Source organism: Cupressus sempervirens, chromosome 7, assembly GCF_028749045.1.
Source record: "Cupressus sempervirens isolate cs-2001-9-10 chromosome 7, ASM2874904v1, whole genome shotgun sequence".
NCBI lineage: Eukaryota > Viridiplantae > Streptophyta > Pinopsida > Cupressales > Cupressaceae > Cupressus > Cupressus sempervirens.
The window spans coordinates 868608602-868629839 of NC_143124.1; the positions used below are offsets into that span (position 1 = coordinate 868608602).

General features: G+C 38.1%; 1 protein-coding gene across 3 annotated transcripts in view; it reads left to right on the forward strand.

The window, feature by feature from the left end:
* Nucleotides 1-21238, forward strand: part of LOC149550218 (Leucine-rich repeat (LRR) family protein) — a 64626-nt gene continuing 43388 nt past the window's right edge. The window contains exons 1-4 of one of the 3 annotated variants that reach the window (XM_089793316.1): nt 1-276; nt 6315-6530; nt 6794-6948; nt 19862-20079. In XM_089793316.1, the coding sequence (XP_089649442.1) occupies nt 188-276; nt 6315-6530; nt 6794-6948; nt 19862-20079 (678 nt within the window). In that variant the 5' untranslated portion in view covers nt 1-187. The remainder of the gene's footprint in view (nt 277-6314; nt 6531-6793; nt 6949-19861; nt 20080-21238) is intronic. The other 2 variants (XM_089793317.1, XM_089793318.1) reach the window with 2 other exon arrangements.

Below are 21238 nucleotides of genomic sequence, written 5' to 3' on the forward strand. Positions count from 1 at the left end.
AATCTAATTTATAATGCTGGGATCGAAACAGAAAAATAAAAAAAATTCAGATAGAAGAACTTGTTGACGATCTCAAGGGGAATACTTGGGGACCAAGTAGAGAAGGAACCCTTTACTGGTTTGAACAGTTTTATGAGATTATACTATTTATAGTTTCGTAATTTGCGGTAATTCACTTGTCAGCGCGATGGCTTCATTGAAAGCCCAGATACAGATGCAACTTCTCAGGGAAATGAGATCAGAGGCCTTCGTGAAACATAACCAGAAGCAAGCAAAGTAAGTACACCAATGCTCATTGCCCACACGTTCATTTTACTGAATTTGATCGGTTTTGGGTTTTCAAGAGCATCATACTCTGTTTTATTTTCAGAAGGTATTTCATTTCATGAAAGATCTGTAGCCATGTTACAATCAGAGAGGCATGGATGAAAGCTTTTTCTTCTCTCTGAAAACACTGAATACTGGGAAACTTGATTAGGGTTCTCATTTTATTAATTAGGATTTGGATAATGAGACAAACATAAACAAGGCTTGTAGCCTTGCGTGACATCTACATGCTTGGGCTGCAGGTGTGTGTAAAGGAAGATTACCTCACTTAATATAGAAGGAAATCAAATAAAAATAAAAACATGCAGGTCCTTAAGGAAATGATTTGTAGTTCTCGGCCAAACTCTGCATCATCGTAGTGATATTTGAGATTCAATGAAGTTAGTGGTAATGTTAGTCAATGTGGTTTGCTCTATCATCTGCCCAATTTCGTATGGTTTAGGCCAACGGCCACGTCTGTTTTTTCCTCCTTTTTATTTTGTCTCTTCAGCTGATCGTTTGTGCTCTATAAATGTTGATGGCATGTATTGTAAACTTGTTCTTTTTTTATCAATATAATTCCTCTACTCTCAGTGTGGACGTAGCCACGATTTGTGGTGAACCACGATAAACTACTGTGTTTATGCATCTTGTTGTTCTTTATTTTTTTTTTTTGTATTCTTAGTTAATTTATAATTGGTATCAGAGCTTGCGATCAATTTTCGGTGATCAAATTCTGATGTCATGGAGGAAACAAGAGTGCAGAAATTCTCGGGGAAGAATTTCAGTTTGTGGAAGGTACAGATGCGATCACTTTTGGTCAAGCACGATCTTGCAATAGCAATTGAAGGTAAAGCAAAGAAGCCTACCGCCATGTCAGATGAAGATTGGACTAAAACTGATGAGAAGGCAATGACAGAGATTTTTCTTTCACTATCTCCGAATGTGTTGTTCAATGTGAACAATGAAACATCAACAAAGGATGTATGGGACAAACTTCATAGTATGTATCAAACGGCATCTGCTGCAAAATTTTTTTTTATCATGAAGAAGCTTTACAAGTTGAAGATGAAGGACGGAACAACGATGTCGAATCACATAAATGAGTTGAATACTCTTTTATGTCAAGCTCACTCCATTGGTATGCCTCAAGATGACAAAAATAAGGTGGTCATCTTATTATGTTCCTTACCGGACAGCTGGGATGGTGTGGTAACAGCAATTAGCACTTCCGTAATCGGCAAAAACAAGCTGGTCTACGATGAGGTGGCTTCTACGTTGCTTAATGAAGACATGAGGAGAACGAATAAAGAATCTTCATCCGGCGATGCGCTAAGGATGGTTAGTACAGAAAATAGAGGAAGAATTCAACATAGAGGCAGAAATAACAACCACCGAAGGTCACAATCAGCTAGAAGATCGCAGTCCCGAGGTAGACAAAACGGTTGTTGGTTTTGTGGAAAGGTTGGTCACGTTAAAAAGGACTGCAGAAAATATAAAAGAACTCAAGAAAAAGTTTTGGACAGCGGAGCAAACATCATTCACGATCCCGGTGATGGTGTTTTGGTTCTTGCGACAAGTGACACAACTTCGAATTCAGGGGTAATTGACTCTGGGGCTTCATTTCATGCATCTTCTTGCAGCGAAGCCTTCACAAACTACAAGGTAAATTTGGGAATGTTTATTTGGGTGATAACAAGGCTTGTGAAATCGTAGAAAAGGGTGATATTTTGTTATCAATAGAAGGAGGCACTCAATTATTGCTTCAAGATGTTAGGCATGTTCCCAAATTAAAAAGAAATTTGATTTCCGTCAGTTAGTTATATGCTCAAGGTTTTCTTACACTCCTCACAGACACATGGAAAATTACCTAGGGTTCCATGATTATTGCCACAGGGGATAAAGTTGGCAATCTATATGTTGTAGAAACTAATAATGAGGTGGGAGCTGCGATGACTGTTGCGGACAGCGATGCCGCACTTTGGCATCAAAGATTAGGCCAAATAAGCAAGAAGGGGTTAGAGGTTATGCTTAATCGAGAGCAACTTCCGGGTCTCCAATCAGCAGATTTAGAATTTTGCGAGCATTTTCTTCATGTGAAACAAAAACGTGTCAGCTTTTTGATGCATGGTCATGACAAGAAGACAACACCATTGGAGTTAGGACACTCGGATGTCTTCGGTCCAACAGAGGTAACCTCTCATGGAGGTGCAAATTTCTTTGTTTCGTTTTTGATGATTGTACTAGAAAGGTTTGGGTTTATATGATGTCTAGAAAGTCTGAAGTTTTCTCAAAATTTAAATTTTTTAAAGCTTTTGTTGAAAATCAGAGCGGGCACAAAATCAAATGTTTAAAATTAGATAATGGAGGTGAATTCTATTCATTGGAGTTTGATAACTTTTGTGCAGATCATGGTATTCGACGGGTGAAAGTTGTGCCCTTCACTCAAGAAAACGGGGCAGTGGAAAGACTAAATCGAACTATACTTGAGAAAGTTCGATGCGTGCAATCTAATGCCGGTTTAGGCAAAGAATTTTGGGTGGAGGCCTGCAATACAACATTATACTTGATTAATCGAAGTCCTTCATCTCGTTTGGACTTTGGAATTCTGGAAGAGGAATGGCTGGGTAGAAGGATTTCCTACTCACATCTTCGAGTGTACGAGTGTCAAGCATTTGTTCATGTTCCTAAAGAAAAAAGGAGCAAGCTGGATTCAAAATCACAGGAGTGTATCTTCATGGCCTATGGTGAAGATCAGTATGAATTTCGATTATGGGATCCTGTTGCAAAGAAGATTGTACAAAGTAGAGATGTGGTCTTTAATGAGATGAAGTTTTCAGCTCTTCAATCAGCGCCACAAGAAAGAGTTGTTGAAAATTTCATTCCTATGCCTTTATTTAATGAGAATAATTCTTCATTAAACTCACAGTCACAGTCTCAACCCATCATTTCCACTTCTACCTTTGTTCTAGCACCAAATCCTGCTTTGTCCTCATCCTCTATTTCGAGCATGGATTTTTATCATGTTAATCATGGGCAGCCTAATGAAGAACTATTTGAACATACCTCACAAACCAGAGATAAAGTAGTTCCTACAGAGCATGAACTACATTGGTTTCAAGATTCCAATGTGCAGGATGTTTAGGTATCCCCAAACAGTCAACGGTGGTTTCAAAGCTTTAGCTCACGGCATATGTCAATCAGCCAGGGATAAGCAGAGTGCCGCTCAAAGGGTCGATGCTCCTAGCTTTGGTTATAATGACTAGCAGGGACAAAGACAAACCCGTGGGCTCCAACATGTATCTGCTGCACTCACGCCTAGGATTGGTAGTGAAAATGATTTGTTTTTTGATCAATGTCATCAAGCAGAACACAGGAAAAACAATGACAAACCAATGGAAAATCATGATTTTGGAGTTGAAGAATCAAACCCAACTCCATCTTACCCTGGTAATTCGATGGATAAGTCTGGTCATCGAATTCAACAGAGGATGGGAACATCTTCAAAGGGCAGTGATTATGAATTGCTAAGAAGTAATTCTCAGAATGAGCAACACAATCCAGACTTAAGGCGATCAACAAGGTAGAGACGGATGCTTGCGAAGTATTCAGATTACGAGCTACTTTATTCCGAGGAGGCAAAGCCTGAGATTTTAATCTCTGATCAAGTAGAGCCGACTAATTTTCAAGATGCTTGCAGAAGTACTGATAAAAATCAGTGGATGACTGTGATGGAAGAAGAGATAAACTCTCTTAAAACCAATAAAACATGGGACTTAGTTCCGCTTCCACCCAACCGGAAAGCTCTGAAAAACTGTTGGGTATATAAGGTGAAAGAAGAAGATGGTGGCAGAAAGAGGTACCGTGCTCGGCTAGTTGTCAAGGGTATGCCCAAAAAAAGGACCTAGATTTTGAAGAGATTTTCTCACCTGTTGTACAAATGACCACAATCCGGCAGTTTTGGGATTGGTAGCCATTTGGGATCTTGAGCTTGAACAACTTGATGTCAAGACGGCTTTTCTACATGGCGACATCAATGAGTAATTGTACATGGAACAACCTGAAGGCTTTGTTCAAAAGGGGAAAGAACATCTCTATTGTCGGTTGAAGCGGAGTTTGTATGGGCTCAAGCAAGCTCCAAGACAGTGGTACATTAAGTTTGATCGGTTCATGGCTAAACACAACTCCACCCAATGTGAATCAGATCCGTGCGTCTACTATAAAAGACTTCCTAGTGGTGAGTTTTTTATTCTTTTACTTTATGTTGATGACATTTTAGTTGCTGGTACTTCTCCTCAAATAATCAACAAGCTAAAGAAATAGTTAACTTCTCGGTTTGCCATGAAAGATTTAGGGGCGGCCAAAAAGATTCTTGGGATGACTATCACTAGAGATAGATAGAAAAAGGTGCTGACTTTGTCACAAAAATCATACATTGACAAAGTTGTAGAGCGGTTTGGCATAGCTGAAGCTAAACACGTTCCTATTCCTCTTGCTCCTCATTTCCGCCTAAGTTCTGATTTGTGTCCCAAAATACAAGATGAGAAGGATTTTATGCATAATGTTCTTTACAAATCAGTGGAAGGTAGCTTAATGTACACTATGGTTTCTACACGTCCTGACATTGCTCATGCAATGGGAGTAGTTAGCAGATTCATGAGCAATCTCGGGAAGCCTCAGTGAAGTGGATATTGTGTTGTGTTTTGGTAGAAATCATGTTCAACTGCAAGGATTTAGTGATTCGGATCTTGCCGGAGATCGAGAAAAATGCAGGTCAACTACTGGTTATGCTTTCATATTTGCCGGGGCTGCCATTAGTTGGGCCTCAAGACTGCAACATTGTGTTGCACTTTCTTTTGCTGAAGCCGAATACTTGGCTCTTTTCGAAGGGGCTAGAGAGATGATTTGGTTGCAACGCTTATTCAGTGATCTACATTGGCAACAAGATGATTATGTTTTATTTTCAGATAGTCAGAGTGCAATTTTTATGGCTCACAATCATTCCTCTCAGTGATGCTTCAAACATATTGACAAGCATGCTCACTATGTTCGCTATGTGGTAGAAGAAGGAAAACTAAAGGTTGCCAAAATTGATACCAAGATCAATCCGGCGGACATGTTGACGAAGGTTGTTGCCAAGGAGAAGGTCGAATGTGCCAAGACTTCTCTTGGCCTTGTTAAAAAGAAGTAGGTCAGCATGTAGAGCAGGGGAATGGATGATCAGCTAGTGTATCTGTTGTCTTCAGGTGGGAGATTGTTGAATAGTGAAGGCCAACAGACACGTGTGTTTTTCCCTCCTTTTTATTTTGTCTCTTCAGCTGATCATTTGTGATCTATAAATGCTGATGGCATGTATTGTAAACTTATTTGTTTCTCATCAATATAATTCCTCTGCTCTCAGTGTGGATGTAGCCACGATTTGTGGTGAACCACGATAAACTACTGTGTTTATGCGTCTTGCTGTTCTGTATTTTTTTTTGCATTCTTAGTTAATTTACAAAAAGGCACCTTAACAAGGCTAGTACTGAGATCTATTTATTTAATACGGATAAGTACTAGGTCTGCAGGTATATGTGTGGTTTGAGTATTTGTTATTTGCCTGCCTGAAAAAATAACAGTAAAAGGCGTAAAACATGTGCAGGTTTTTTGATAGACGATTTTGAAATTTCAATTCCTGGTCAAGGATTCAATAATGAGGATGCAGATGTAATGATATTCGTCAATTATGTTCAATATTTAATGTGACATTTATTTGGAGTGTGTTGTCTAAGTTGGTTTTTTGGGTTTAGTTAGAGAACAATAATTGGAAGCAACTTAAGCAGCTGATTTATCACTCATTAGCACCGCTGAATTATCACTCATTAGCACCGCTGAATTGTACAAATATTAAATATTCAGGGTTTTAGATTGAGTGATCGATTAGATCAGTTAATGGAGTCTACAGTATTTAATGAGTGATAAATTGTGTGCTTGTTGCTAATTTGGTTTTGTGATATTGTGAACATTAGCAGGAAAATGGAAATAACTGAAGGGATCGAATATGATGAAAATAGAGGCCATGGCCGATTAGTGCAGATGTGTATTGCTGAAGCCTCTAAGAGTAAGGGAACGGTGGAGGTATGGCGGCGACAGAGGCGGACTTTGGAAAGAATGTCACATCATCTAGCAGGCCCCCTTTTCCACTGTCTATTAAAGAAGCGCTTGCTTACGCCATCTCTTCTTGAGTAGGCATTTTTTATGGCTTTCTGTATTTTTTCTTTTCAGTATTTTTGAAAGGCGACATTAAGTTAGTGACCAGTAGGTTTTCATTTATGTAAAATAGATTTAATATGTTGCTTTTATTATTGTCTATAATATATGCAAGTGATCATTTCAGTACAATTATTTCAATACACTGATTTTATTGAAGTTTAGAGTCAATGCAATTTTCTGATTATTTTTTAAAAATTGACTTAATGTTTTTATGCTTCATTGTCTTTCTTTGCAGGGCTTTTCAACAGAGCATAGAGGAGGTAAACTTGAAGGGAGAAACCTTTGTTGACGCAGAATGGATGGCATATTTGGGAGCTTATCGTCATTTGCGTGTTGCAAACTTAGCAGATTGCAAGGCTATGAATGATTCTGCTCTCTGGCATCTTTCTGGTAAGCTTCCAAAGCAGCCATTTTCATTCTTATTTTTTGGTTTTCTTTGTGAGTTTGATAGGGAGTTTATTCCTGGAATCTGGTATGTTTTTTCTATGTCCATCTTCAGAATTTATGATGGGCCCTGAATGCTCCTGGACTACCTCAAACAAGAGACATGCTAGGAATATAGTTTCCAACTTGGGGCATGCTACCAACTTGTCTTCAAGCCCTCAAGAGATGTCCAGCAGAGCACAAATATGTAAAAGCTAATTTTTATTTAATCATCCGACATAGAAACCAGATCATAAAGGTTTGAAATTGTAAAATAATTTGGTAATTACAATCTGCCTATACAAAACATTAGCTGTGTATACCTTTTAAGAATAAATTATAAACATTAAATGTTCTCATTAGAGGAGATTAAGAGCCACTTATGAGACATCCGATACATAATACAATCCAAAATTTGCTTGTCAATAGAAGAGATTGCTGAAACAAAAATATATGTAATATTATATGAGAACTTATAATATAGTCTACGTTCAGGCTCAGATATGCTGCCAAAAACCAGTTTAAAAAGTTGTCTGTAGAGTACAAAAGAAACCTTGTTGGTTGTGGAATGGAGTACTTATGGTTGAACAAAAGCTAGGTCAAATATCTCTGTAGTAGTCCCAAGTAAAAATGTCACAGCTCCGGGTCAAAAGCATTCACCCCATTAAGAAAAAAAGTGAAAAAACTCTTTCTTAGACAACGAAAATGTAAAATGCACCCACTCTGCGAGAACAAATACCCAACATTACTTGATGTAAACCAAATCTACATAGATAGCAACAATAATCTTTTACAATACTTTTTGTTTTGAAAAGAGAGTATGTACAATAACTGATCAACTTTTATTATTTAACGTACAACATACCAATAGAATTATTAATTAATTCTTAATTTGTAAAGAATCAGGAGTGTTTTGTTTAATAGATACTCTTTGATCAGAGATATATAACTTCTCTATATTAATTACATACTCTTTATTGCCTTTAAATTCCATAGAATCTACCAAACCAAAAAACAACCTACCTCTCTTATGTATTACCGAATTGTATAGGAGTTGCAACTATCAAAAAAATATATTGGAAAGTGATCATCTCTGTCAATCATGCCAAACTGGAAAGGATTGTGTCAATGAGCCATAGCTGATGTTGTAGTGCTAGAAGGGGCAGCAATGAGTGGGACATTCTCTGGTAGTGGAGCTGTTGGGGTTAGATATAGAGATGGAACTAGAAAACTTAAGTGCATGTAACTTGGGACTGGTTGACTGGAGAAGAATTCAATACAGTAGAGAATCTGGGAATATTTATATTGAGCATTTCCTGTAATAATGCATGATTATCAATTAATGCGTTGAGTGGAGAGCTAAAGTGTCTTTCTCATTGTAGAGCTTGTTAGGCCCTCTTCACTTCTTTCTCCTTCCTCTCCTTTTTCTTTTGTACATCTTCTTACTCTGTTTGAAAAAAAATCTTTACCTCTACTTTGCAACCTTCACCTTCTCTTTTTTATGCACACTATCTCCTTTTTATTTTTTTCTTGCTCCAGTTCTTGTGCCACAATATGTACTACCATTTTATCTACCATATATTGTTTCTTTGTGGCTTTTAAGTCATCTAGTTCTTTCTTCCTAACCTCCTGTGCCTTGAGGAATTGAGATTGTCTACTCAAAAAATGTTGTTATAACATGATTATTCATTTTTGATTAACTACTTACGCAGGCATCTTCAGCAATTTCAAAATGGTAGGCACTAATTGTGAGTCTCCTGTCAAAGATCAAATGAGAGTCATCTATTTTGTTTACATCGTCAACAATTTCTTTAATTTGTTTTTTGATTCGTGCATTGAAGTCATCAGTTTCAGCATAGTAATGAACAATCTCAGGTTCACTAGATATGGTTGGTGGAGTTGGAAATAATTTTTTTATATCTTCTTCACTAGTATTCAAATGGACTCCAATGTTTATAGCTCCCTTCACCAATCATGATTGTGGATTTCTATGAGGGAAGAGTAGGAACACCCAACAGCACATGATGTAGATCAAATCTACATAGATAGCAATTTGTTTTTTAGAAAAGAGAGTAAGTACAAGAACTGATCGACTTCTAATGTACAACATTTCATATTGTAGCAAGTAACTTATAAGAAATTAAAAATTGAAACCTACTTTTAACTTAACACTTTTGATAGCTAAAAGCAAAACAAGTACCGAAGGAAGGATAAGAAACCTGTTACAGTTTTGAAACATGTTGATATGTTTCCAAATCTGTCTGACCATCTGCAAGAGAGGAGGAGCATCATTGAGGCACTTTACCTCTAAACACGAACCAAATGATTCCTTGTACATCTCCAATTGGAGAATGGCCTTGCCCTGCTCTAGGGTGTAACTCCTGATGGATCTATTGCAATCTAAGCTCTGGTGTTTGTTAGTGTAAATTATTATTATTTACACTTTACTTAAGTTTACATAAATAAATGCATTATTTATTAGTTTCATACCTAGGAGTTAGCATACTTTTATGTGTTGACTTGTTGACAACACAGGAGTTTGCACCTACCTTGTCATACATATCCTCTCGTCTACGTGGAGGATAATCCACCTTTTGTGGATGTATGCTTGGTTGTCATGCTTATCTCCTAGCGCTTTCTAAAAGCTTCTTAGAGGCCTTTATAAACAGGCTCTCCTAGTGTATTTTTGTATAGCAATTTCATTTTTCATTGTTGGAATATATTTTCTCTCACTTCGTTGAGATTCTCCAAGCCCTACCTCTCCTTCTTTGGTTTCTCTTCAGCAGGTTATTTGCATGCAGGTGGTCTTGGCGATCTGTGAAGTTGGTTTTCACAACTTCTACATGGTATCAAAGCATCCTTGCTGCTTCCTGATTTGAAGATTTTTGAAGCCGCGATTCAGAGATACAAACCCTAGCTTGTTCAAGGTTTTTTCTTCAATCGGGAGGAAGTGCATTTTTGGGGGCACTTTGGGCTAAAACGGACATTGCCATTGCACTCAAAAGATCTGATACAGTTAGAATTCCTATAAAATTTTCAAAACGAATGTTGCCATTGCACTCAGAAGACCTGGTACAGTCAGAATTCATATAAAATTTTCAAATTTTGGACACTGTAGCTTCAGAGAAATTTTTTTGGGCCTCTCGGAGGGCTGTATGAACGAGATTTTACAAAAAAATTCAAAAAATTCAAAAAACCGGCTGCACAGGCTGCTCCGCCTGGCGGTCACCCACCAACCACCCCAACGCCGTTGGAGCACAGCCCGTGCTCAACCAACACTGGCCATGCAGCCATGGCGCAACCCGCTCCCTACCACCGCCCTCCGGCCACGTCCGCCTGGCCCGGCCGCCGCTGACAGCAGTGGCGCCACCTAGATCTGCCACCGCCACTGCAACCAGCCACCCCACCACACTTGCCTGTGCTGACATCACAAACTGCACTGCTTATGTCATCAAACCGGTGCTGATGTCACTTTTCCGTGTAGTGACGCCATTTTCAGTCCTACTTACGTCATCTTCCCGGCCCCCTGTTGATGTCATCTTTCGACTTTCCGGCTATTGATGTCAGCATTCTGGTAGTCGGATTTTTTTTAGGCGACAGTCAATTGACGGTCGTACGAGCATCAAATTTTTTCCAGTGACTAATTTTCTAGAGAGCTTGATTTTGGAGTAGCAATTGGTTTTTTGGCCATAACTTGAGCAGACGGAGTTCTTTTTTCGATCCGAAAGAAGCGCCAGAAAGTTGGTTCTGAGACAGAGATGATGATGCTAGTTTCATTTCGTTTCAAGTCTATTTGAGCTCCCATTTTTGGCGTTGAAGTAGAGGCTTCTGTTTCCTCCCTCTCTGCATTTGGAATCCAAGTTCTTTTTTCAATTTTTGTACTTTCTATAGTTGTTTCTTTGGTATTTGAGGGATATCTTTAGACATTGTAGGGGGAGTATTTTCTTTTCTGTAATTTACTTCAGAATAGACCCTTCTGCTTCTGTCTTCTTCTCTCAATGTTAGATCCTTCTGTGACCCAGCTAGCGCTACACAACTATCACACCTGGAAAGCACAAATGACTAGGCTTCTCATGTCACGAGGCTTATGGTCATGTCTAGATGAGTACCAACCTATTCTGTAGTGCCCTTTTGAGGTTCTTCAGCACAAAAACAAAATGGATGAAGCCATGGGATTGATTGCACTGAACATCTCAGATAGTCTCTTGTTTTACCTGGATGGTTTGACCACTCCTTGGGCTATCTGTACCAATTTTCGCAACTTGTTTGGCACAGTGAATGAATTCCAGGCACTCCAACTTGATGCAGAGTTGACTTCTTTGACACCTACCAGCTTTCCCACCATTGAGGACTTCTTGATGAAGTTTAAATCTCTGCGTACAGTTTTGCAAGGATGTGGGAAAAACAAAACAGATGATGAGTGTATCTTTTTGATACTCTCAAAGTTGCGAGGATAGTATCAGATCTTCTCGTCTACTTTCTACTCCACTATAGATGCCTTAGGTAACAGACATCAGATGCCTTCTTTTGAGACATTTTGTGATTGGTTGACACGGGAATAGGCAAAGATCCAACAGGTGGATGCCTATGGCTCTTCCAGCCAAGCATTGGTTGCTCAGTCTTCTAAGGGGAAATAAAAAAAGAAAGCCAAATCGAAGAAAGATACACCGAAAACTGATTCTACAATTCCAACTAACCCTTCCAAGGGTAAAGATTCTTCGAAGTCTACTGAGTCTACCTCCAAGACCAAGAAGAATCAAGTGAGACCTCCAGTTTTTGTGGCAAGGATGGACATCCCATTTGTAGGTGTTGGAAGCGTTTGGAGGCTTTAGAGGAAGCCATGTAGGAGCATCACATTTCAGCTCCTAAGTCAACATTCCCCCCTGTAGGGAAAGTTCACGCTCTTAGTGCTCGAGCTATAACTTCTGGGCCTACCTGGATTCTTGATTCCAGCGCCACTCGCCATATGACAAACACTTTGAAGCTGGTCACCTCACTTGCTCCTTGTGCTAGTCCACAGATTGCAGTTGGGAACTCATCACATCTTTCCGTTATGGGTTCTGGTTCCGTTGCATTAGCTGGGGGTTCTCTATAGGATGTTCTTTTTGTCCTTGACATTTCGACGAACCTATTGTCCATTTATTAGATTTGCCACTCTGGCTTTGGTAAGACAGTTGAGTTCTCACCACATGATGTGGTTATCTGGGACTTACATGATTCTGAGATGATTGTGGCTACTGGGAGTGTTGACTCTGCATCTCACCTCTATAGATTTGATGGATTTGAGTCTTTTGATGACACAGGTTCATGTCTTGTTGCACATGTAGATTCAGTAAGTAGACTTTGGCATGAGCGTTTGGGCCATGTCAATTATAGATATCTTCAGCAGATGAGCACACAGGCACTTGTTCTTGGGCTTCCTCAGATTTCCTATATAGATGGTGTTTTTTAGGGTTGTGCACTTAGCAAGCAACATAAGGATTTTTTTTCCATATGGACGATCCACTCGTGCTTTGGCGCCTTTGGAGTTGATTAATAGTGACCTCATGTCATTTCCCACTCCTTTTTCGGGTGCCAGATATGTGCTTACATTCATTGATGACTTCTCCAGATGCACATGGGTGTACTTTTTGAAGTACAAGTTCGATGTCTTTGATTCATTTCGAGTCTTCAAGACATTTGTGGAGAAGCAGTCTGGTCTTTCTATTTGGCGGATTCACATAGATAATGAGGGGGAGTACGTGAACCAAGCTTTCAGGGATTTTTGCTCTGAACATGGTCTTCAACATCAGTTTTCAATGCCCTACACCCCTCAGCAGAATGGTGTGGCCGAGTGAAAGAACAGAACACTTCGGGAGATGGCTAATTGTATGATTCAGTCTAGGTCCATGGATTCGTGTTTTTGGGTAGAGGTAGTCAATTGTGCCAACTATATTCAGAATTGGATGCCTCACAAGGCAGTTCGACATATGACTCCTGAGGAGGCTTGGTCTCATGTCAAGCCTAATGTATCTTCATTCTGAGTTTTTGATAGTGCAGTGTGGGCATTTGTACCTGATGCTCAGAGGAAAGCAATGGAGTAGAAGAGCCCACCCCTCATTTTTTTTGGCTACTATGGGGATGTTAAGGCTTATAGGTTGTTTGATCTTGATTCTAGAGAGGTCTTATTTCGATGGGATGTCCAGTTTGATGAGAGCCTTCCTGCAGTCCATACCCTGCCTCCTTCACTTACCACTACTCCCTCATCTCTTCCAGTCTCTTTTTCAGATGATGAGGATGATGATCTTGGTGATCCCCATTCACCTCCGCCATAGGATCCTCCGCAGATGCCTAAATGGGCTTGGGCTACAGTTGAGGTTGCAGGATCTCTAGTTGGTGACCCTTCCACTTCTTGTCACACTCGATCTCACACTATGGGTTCTAGTCTTCTCAGTCATGCTATTTGTGATGATCCTCAGACATTTGCAGCAGCAATAGGACATTTAGAGTGGGATCGTGCCATGGAGGAGTATTTTTCTTTGATGAAGAATCATACTCGGGATTTTTGTACTCTTCCTAAGGGAAGAAAGCTAGTGCGATGCAAATGGATATATCGTACTAAGTTTGTTGCTGATGGTTTGATTGAGAAGCACAAGGCTCGTCTTGTTGCGAAGGGTTTTTTGCAGGTCGAGGGTATTGACTACACCAAGACATTTGCCCCTGTCGCCAAGATGAACTCTATTTGCCTTGTCTTATCTCTCGCAGCTTCACAGGGATGACCTATTTTTCAGATGGATGTGAAGAGTGCCTTCCTGCACAGTGATCTCACAGAGGAAATTTACATGGAGCAGCCTTCGAGATTTGTGCAAGATTCCTCCTTGGTTTGCAAACTTTGACACTCATTGTATGGTCTCAAACAGGCCCCTTGGGCTTGGTATGAGAAGATGAACTCCTTTTTGCTTTCAACAGGCTTCACCTATTGCCATTCCGATCCTACAATGTAATGCAGCGTCTTGGAGCTGAGGTTTTGATCCTTGTCCTATATGTTGATGATCTTATCCTCACGGGTAGCTCATCCTCTATGCTTCAAGATGTTCAGCGTGCATTGATGGACCAGTTTGAGATGACTGATCTTGGCCTGTTACATTATTTTCTTGGTCTCCAGATTGTTCAATCCTCTACTGGGATTTTTGTTTATCAGCAGAAGTATGCTCTTGACATGCTTTGCCGCTTTGACATGCTTGGTTGCAAGCCGGCTCCAACACCTTTTCAATTGGGTTTCACCTTGTCTACCTCCTGCTCTTCGCTTTCAGTGGATGCGACTTTGTACCGGCAGTTGGTTGGCAACTTGTTGTACTTGATGCACACTCATCCTGATCTCTCCTTTGTAGTTGGTCTTGTCTCTTGGTTTTCCCAGGAGCCTCATGAGAGTCATTGGGAAGCTGCCAAGCGCATTTTGAGATACATCTAGGGCACACTTATGTATGACATTCATTACACGTTAGGGACTCCTCACATTGTTGGCTACACTGACTCAGATTGGGCCGGTGATGTCGATGATCGGAAGTCTACTTCTGGCTTTGTTTTTTGTCTTGGCTCTGGTCCTATCACATGGTCGTGCAAGAAGCAGCATGCTTGCGCACTTTCATCTATAGAGGCTGAGTATCTAGCAGCAGTGCTTGCTAGTTAGGAGATTTTATGGCTTTGGCAATTGATGACTGAGTTTGGTTTTCCTCCTGATCGTCTTACTGTTATGTGGTGTGATAATCAAAGTGCTATTCACATTACCTGCAATCCGGTGGAGCATCAACGCACTAAACACATTGAGCTACATATGCACTTTATTCGTCAGCTGATCTAGGATGGTGTTATCTCTTTGGAGTACATTCCCACTGACGTGTAGGTTGTTGACATCTTCACCAAACCTTTTGCATCGCCACGCTATCTTCAGTTGTGGTCTATGCTTGGGGTTACGGAAGTTGTCCTTGGGGGGTCTTGTTGAGGTCTTCCTTCCTTCATGTTTTTTCAGCATGTTTGTACTTACCTTTTTTTGGGGGAGGGTTTTTCCCATGAGGTTTTCCCTCTTTCCCCATTTTCAGAGGTTGCATTTTCTTTGCATTTGTACATGGGTACCTTTCTTGGCCTAGTTGCCGGGGCCCATTCTGCATTTCATCTTAGGTTTTGTGAGCTTAAGAGCATTCCCCTAAGTTGCAATTAAGGGGGGTGTTAGTGTAAATTATTATTATTTACAATTTACTTAAGTTTACTTAGATAAATGCATTATTTATTAGTTTCATACTTAGGAGTTAGCATACTTTTACGTGTTGACTTGTTGACAACACGGGAGTTTGCACCTACCTTGTCATACTTATCCTCTCGCCTACGTGGAGGATAATCCACCTTTTGTGGATATATGCTTAGTTGTCATGCTTATCTCCTAGTGCTTTCTAGTCCATTCTAGAAGCTTCCTAGAGGCCTTTATAAACAAACTCTCCTAGTGTATTTTTGTACAGCAATTTCATTTTTCATTGTTGGAATATATTTTCTCTCACTTTGTTGAGATTCTCTAAGCCCTACCTTTCCTTCTTTGGTTTCTTTTCAGCAGGTTATTTGCATGCAGGTGGTCTTAGCGATCTGTGAAGTTGGTTTTCACAACTTCTATAGTGTTTAGGTTTTACACTAATCTAGTTGGTAATGCACTAGGTTAACTTCTATCTCCTATGACTTCACTGACTAAGAGGCGTAGCTGGGTCTTATGAATGGACATACGCTCGGTAAGTGACATGCCACTTTGGCCAGGATTCTTTAAATAGGTATATCACATGTGCAGTTCTAGTTCACCACTCCACTCAAATTTGAATTTCTTTTGACTCTGCTGGTCTAGATACAAGCTTTACTGAGTTATGGCAACTGTCATTATATTTAGTACCCATAGCATCTATGATATAGACAAAGGTTCTAAATGCAGTTTTGAGTTTTGCCAAAGTAGGATTTACACATCTAATTGGGAATTTATCATCCTATATAAGTTGTTAATCCATATGGTCATTTAGTTATTTCAATTTTTAATATTGTTTAAAGCTAGCTCTGTATATTTTTGCATTCATTCTTTGGAGCTATCATTGCTTTCACGATGTCCTGTTTACAACATTTTGTTTTCTAACCCTCGACAAACTGAAAGCAGTTTAGGCTTATCCAAGCCAAGTGATTATGTTCTCTGATTTTGATTTTGTTTAAATTAGGTTCCCAGTTCCTACTGGTAGTTCGGCTGTTAATAGCTGTTAAATTTGATGATCAGATTAATTCAATTAACTTCACTAAATTTCAAACTAGGATTCTTAAGCCCTTTGATTTTATATATATTCTTGCTACCAATATATATGATAATATAATCAATTTCTTACCCTAAGCCAACTTGTGACTCATCTCTGATTTATAATATAATTTCTAATATAAACAATGTACTGTACTTGACAGCAGAAGATGTATCAATGACCTGAGTTAACAACTCAAAGGCTTGAATATGATGTGCGCTCTAACATCAATATGACAGTAGATTTATTCCACATATAATATATGTCTTATACTGTCAATTTAAATACTGACCAAGGACTGCTTCAAATTCTGTCTTTGCCAGTGAAGGGAGGCTGCATAATATAAAATATATTTGCAATTTTATATTATGAATGAAGGCTGTCGATTAGTAACCAAGACGTAGAAGACTGGTAACTCAAAGTGTTCGATGATCCAAAAAATAGGCGGATATATATATATATATAGGATAAAAGGGTGGGGGCATGAACCATGAGTGGATGTGACCCTCCATGTGGTAGGCAAGTCACCCATGGTGCGTGCCCCACACCACAAATACACCGCTTTATAACAATGATATGCCACTTCACCGCAGCTTTAATAATACCACTCACTAAGCACAGTTTAGTAATATTTAACATTATTTAAATGCTACGTTTAAATATATGCCATCGGTGTACAGGAAGTTATATATATATTCATAAAATTCATAATTAATACAAATGAATATATGTTCTTCATCTTTATTTTAATCCGAGTGAGGTAATAAATCTCAACAATAGGAATTGAGTTTTCCACAGTAACCCCAGGTTATGTAGTTCTGATAAGTGAACAATGTTGAATATATTAATTATAACCAGAAGTAAGCTTTGGTTGTACAGAAGGTCTAGCCATGGAGAGTCACATTTAAATGGTTCCCTGTGTTATTTATGGTTACAATAGTTAATTTTGATTTAAACCTTTGGCATAACACCTTTCTTATCGTCATCTGTGAAAGTATACATATTCAATTGCTTGTTCAAGGGGATGAGTTCATACGCTTTATGGCAATACCACATACAGATCTCTATGTGAATAATATCTGTTCACTTTAGCTTTCGAGCTTAGCAAGAGAGTTTTACACAAGGCCTTCACATACCAGCCAAATTAAAGCTGTTTTTGGATACAGATATGTTATACAATTTAACAGTTCCATAATGATAATCCTCAATATTTATAACTGGTACAGTGTATGCCAGCCATCGTTTAGGTTCCAGGAATTAGTCTTTGAAAAATGATATGAACAAATATCCAACGTTAATACACACACTTTGATGCTTTCATAACAAAGGAATCACAAACTTGCTGTTCACAGGAAGAGCAAATAATGCAAACAGAAATGGAGTTAAAAAGATCCATTCACGCCTGTAAATTCTCTAGCTCTGACTTCTGAAGCTGGTTACCAGTGCTGACAAGTGAAAACCTTTGACTCTACCATTTCCCCCCTTCATATTGCTTTCCTTCTATAATAATCCTGTAGAAACACGCGGATGAGCTCCTTTAAACCGTTTCATTTCTATTTTTTAATTCCCTTGTGTTTTAAATGATTTCATTAAGCAGTTATGCACATTTCGTATTTCAATTATATGTATCATTTTTTGAATTTTCTCCTGCCGTTGTGCCTGATGAAAAATAATTATCTTCACTTCATTCAAACCATTGTGGTTATTTATAAATGTCTAAACCGATAAAAAATTAATGCAAACAGAAATGGAGTTAAAAAGATCCATTCACGCCTGTAAATTCTCTAGCTCTGACTTCTGAAGCTGGTTACCAGTGCTGACAAGTGAAAACCTTTGACTCTACCATTTTCCCCCTTCATATTGCTTTCCTTCTATAATAATCCTGTAGAAACACGCGGATGAGCTCCTTTAAACCGTTTCATTTCTATTTTTTAATTCCCTTGTGTTTTAAATGATTTCATTAAGTAGTTATGCAAATGAAGTGGCGTTAATATTCCCATTTCGTATTTCAATTATATGTATCATTTTCTGAATTTTCTCCTGCCGTTGTGCCTGACGAAAAATAATTATCTTCACTTCATTCAAACCATTGTGGTTATTTATAAATGTCTAAACCGATAAAAAATTATGTTTATATGTTATAATAATAAGGGTTTGGCTATCTCAGGAAGTATTAATTTGTGAAATAAATGACATTACATTTACTTTGGATTAGTAAAGTGAATACATTTATAAATTTGCATTATTCAAATTCCCTTATATATATATATATGTTTATATACTTCTGTATGCTTATATGTACCCATTTACTTCCGTCTTATTTTGCATGGGTACACACAAAAATTTCTTAATTCGCTTATATACATAATTATGTATGCATCACATCGTCAAATTATTTTAAATAGAAAATCAGCTCAGTTTTAAATGATGCAAGTACATTTTGTAATTATTCAGTTCCCTTATTAAAACTTAATTAAAAATAAGTTATCCTGATCTAAATAATTTGTAGAAGGAAAGAGAATAACCCTAATGGTCCACCTAACCCTCTAGGTGACACAAATAATGACCTAGTTCTTGGCTGGAAAACTAGGTTTAAATCCTATACGTGGAACTCATTAGGGGTTCTAGAAAATCTGGTTAAAAGTCCTAGATGTGGCACTTACCTAGTGATTTGAATGGCAGTTCGATCCTTTATTCAGATGTCACACCTTCTACCTGATGATACTCCCCCTCCCTATTTGGAGGACAATAGGCTCCAGCATCCACTTGCATACAAAAAAATTTAGTCATCTGTCATCTTATAAATTTGGAGCATATAAATAAACATGTTCAAAATTATAAAGTGCACACATTCTTATTAAGACATATATAAGTCTTGAGTCTTGTTCATCTGACCAATGTTAAAGTCGTCATTTCCACATTAATGCAGTATATCCTAAAGAACCTCTTGTTCATCATTGCAACTCAAAACTGTTGTGTAGCTGCAAAGTTAAATAGGATAGCAAGATAACATAGAAAAAGAGGGTTGTAACAGAAAAGCTGGTCTGCACAAATAATTTAAAGAAGAAAATTTCATGACTTTTGCATAAAGTAAACGCATACTTTATTTTTTATCTAATCAGGAATCCATTACTGATAATAGCAAGTAAAACTAGAATTTGTATATGCAAGTAATATGTTGAATATTTTGACAAATCCATTGTTTGTCTCTGAAAATCTCAGTGTGTGTCTTGTTTTTCTTTAGAAGTTCTCTGCATGTCCCCATGCACTGAATCTTATGTGAAAATTGCTTGCTTTTATTTTGGAAAGATGCGCCACTGTTCATAGAGTATTATTAACAACCTAAGTGAAGCTACTATGCTGATTTTTTACCTACCAAATACCAGCTTATGAGATGTGTGGCTGTTGAACTAGAACATAACACTTTTAACAGAAAACTCAACATTAGGTCATGAACAATGAAATTAACTTTGAATGAGTAATTACCCTCTCAAAAGGTTCATGAGGATTACCTATTCTGTTTAGTAGTATACATTGGGTGGTCAATGTCATCTTCTACTTACAAATGAATTTGCTATTGATCTCAGGAATGACAACCTTGGAGGAACTGGATGTGTCAAGGTGCCCAAAGATTACTGATGCAGGTGTAGAGCATCTTCTTTCCCTTTTGAGCTTGAAGAAATTAAGTATTTCAGAGACTGGAATAAAAGCAAGGGGAGCTGCTCGACTCTCTATTCTGACATCTCTCACCTCATTAGACATGGGGGGTTTACCTGTCACAGACTCAGTAATTTCATCATTGCAAGTATGTTCTGAAAATTCACCTAACAGCAAGTTGTGTTAACCACTTTGATTCCTAGCAAAAAGTGGTATTCTTTGAGATTAGATGAATGCACTTGATCATCACATTTAAAGGAATTTGTTGGAGTAAATTGTAGTTTGATCTCTACTCTTAATATTTCTAAATTGTTCCAACTGCTTCACGTAAAGCTTATTCACACATTTTAAGGAGTAAGAATTTTTTATCCATTGTTTGTCTTGGGGCAAGTTATATAATTATTTCAAGCAGTAACTGAAAGCAAGAGGAGAGGAAATAGATTGGTAAGGGCTGTTGAATTTTCTATTGCTTTGTCATTGTTGTAACTTGTACTAACGCTTGAAGATTTTTATGTGTCCTTCAAGTGACTTTCTCAATGCATATGTATATGATACTAAGAGGCATGTCTCCATGGAGACACGTCTCTTTAATTCTCATTAGTTATCAATAACATGTGCTTATTATCATATTTAAACATGTGATAATAACTTTTATACATATTTATTATATACTATATATTTCTACTTTATTATCAATAATACTAATGCTCTATGATAATAATCGTGTAGGATAGATATCAAATGTTTGAAACCGATATACATTTGATTTCATTGATTGGAATTATCTGATCGATGCTACAATCATTACCACTCCTTCTTAGCTAGGGAAGATAAACACATGATTGGATACTACACCAATGGTAATATTAAGAATGACAATTTTTAAGGACATATTTGATTAGAAGATCTCCACCATTTTTTGACATCAATTTTGATATCATGAATGCCTCTTGAATATCAGCACATGATATTCACCAAATACTCTGAGTAATGGCCTACAAAATATCAACATATAATATTCACCAAGTACTCAATGAGGTAATGGCGTCCTGAATATCACGCTACATGACATTCACCAAATACCTATGATATATCTATACAAACAACTCATAGATTGTCAATTTAGTGACATCTAACACTTAGTTGTTGATTTACAAGATATAATCCATCATGATTTGTTTCAATATAAAATATATATCATGACTTAAGTTATTGTAAGATTGCTACCTTCTAATAACTCCTGCAAATACAAGTGCTGATCATTCGAAAGTTGTCACTTTCTTATAATGTACACAAGGGGCAGGCCC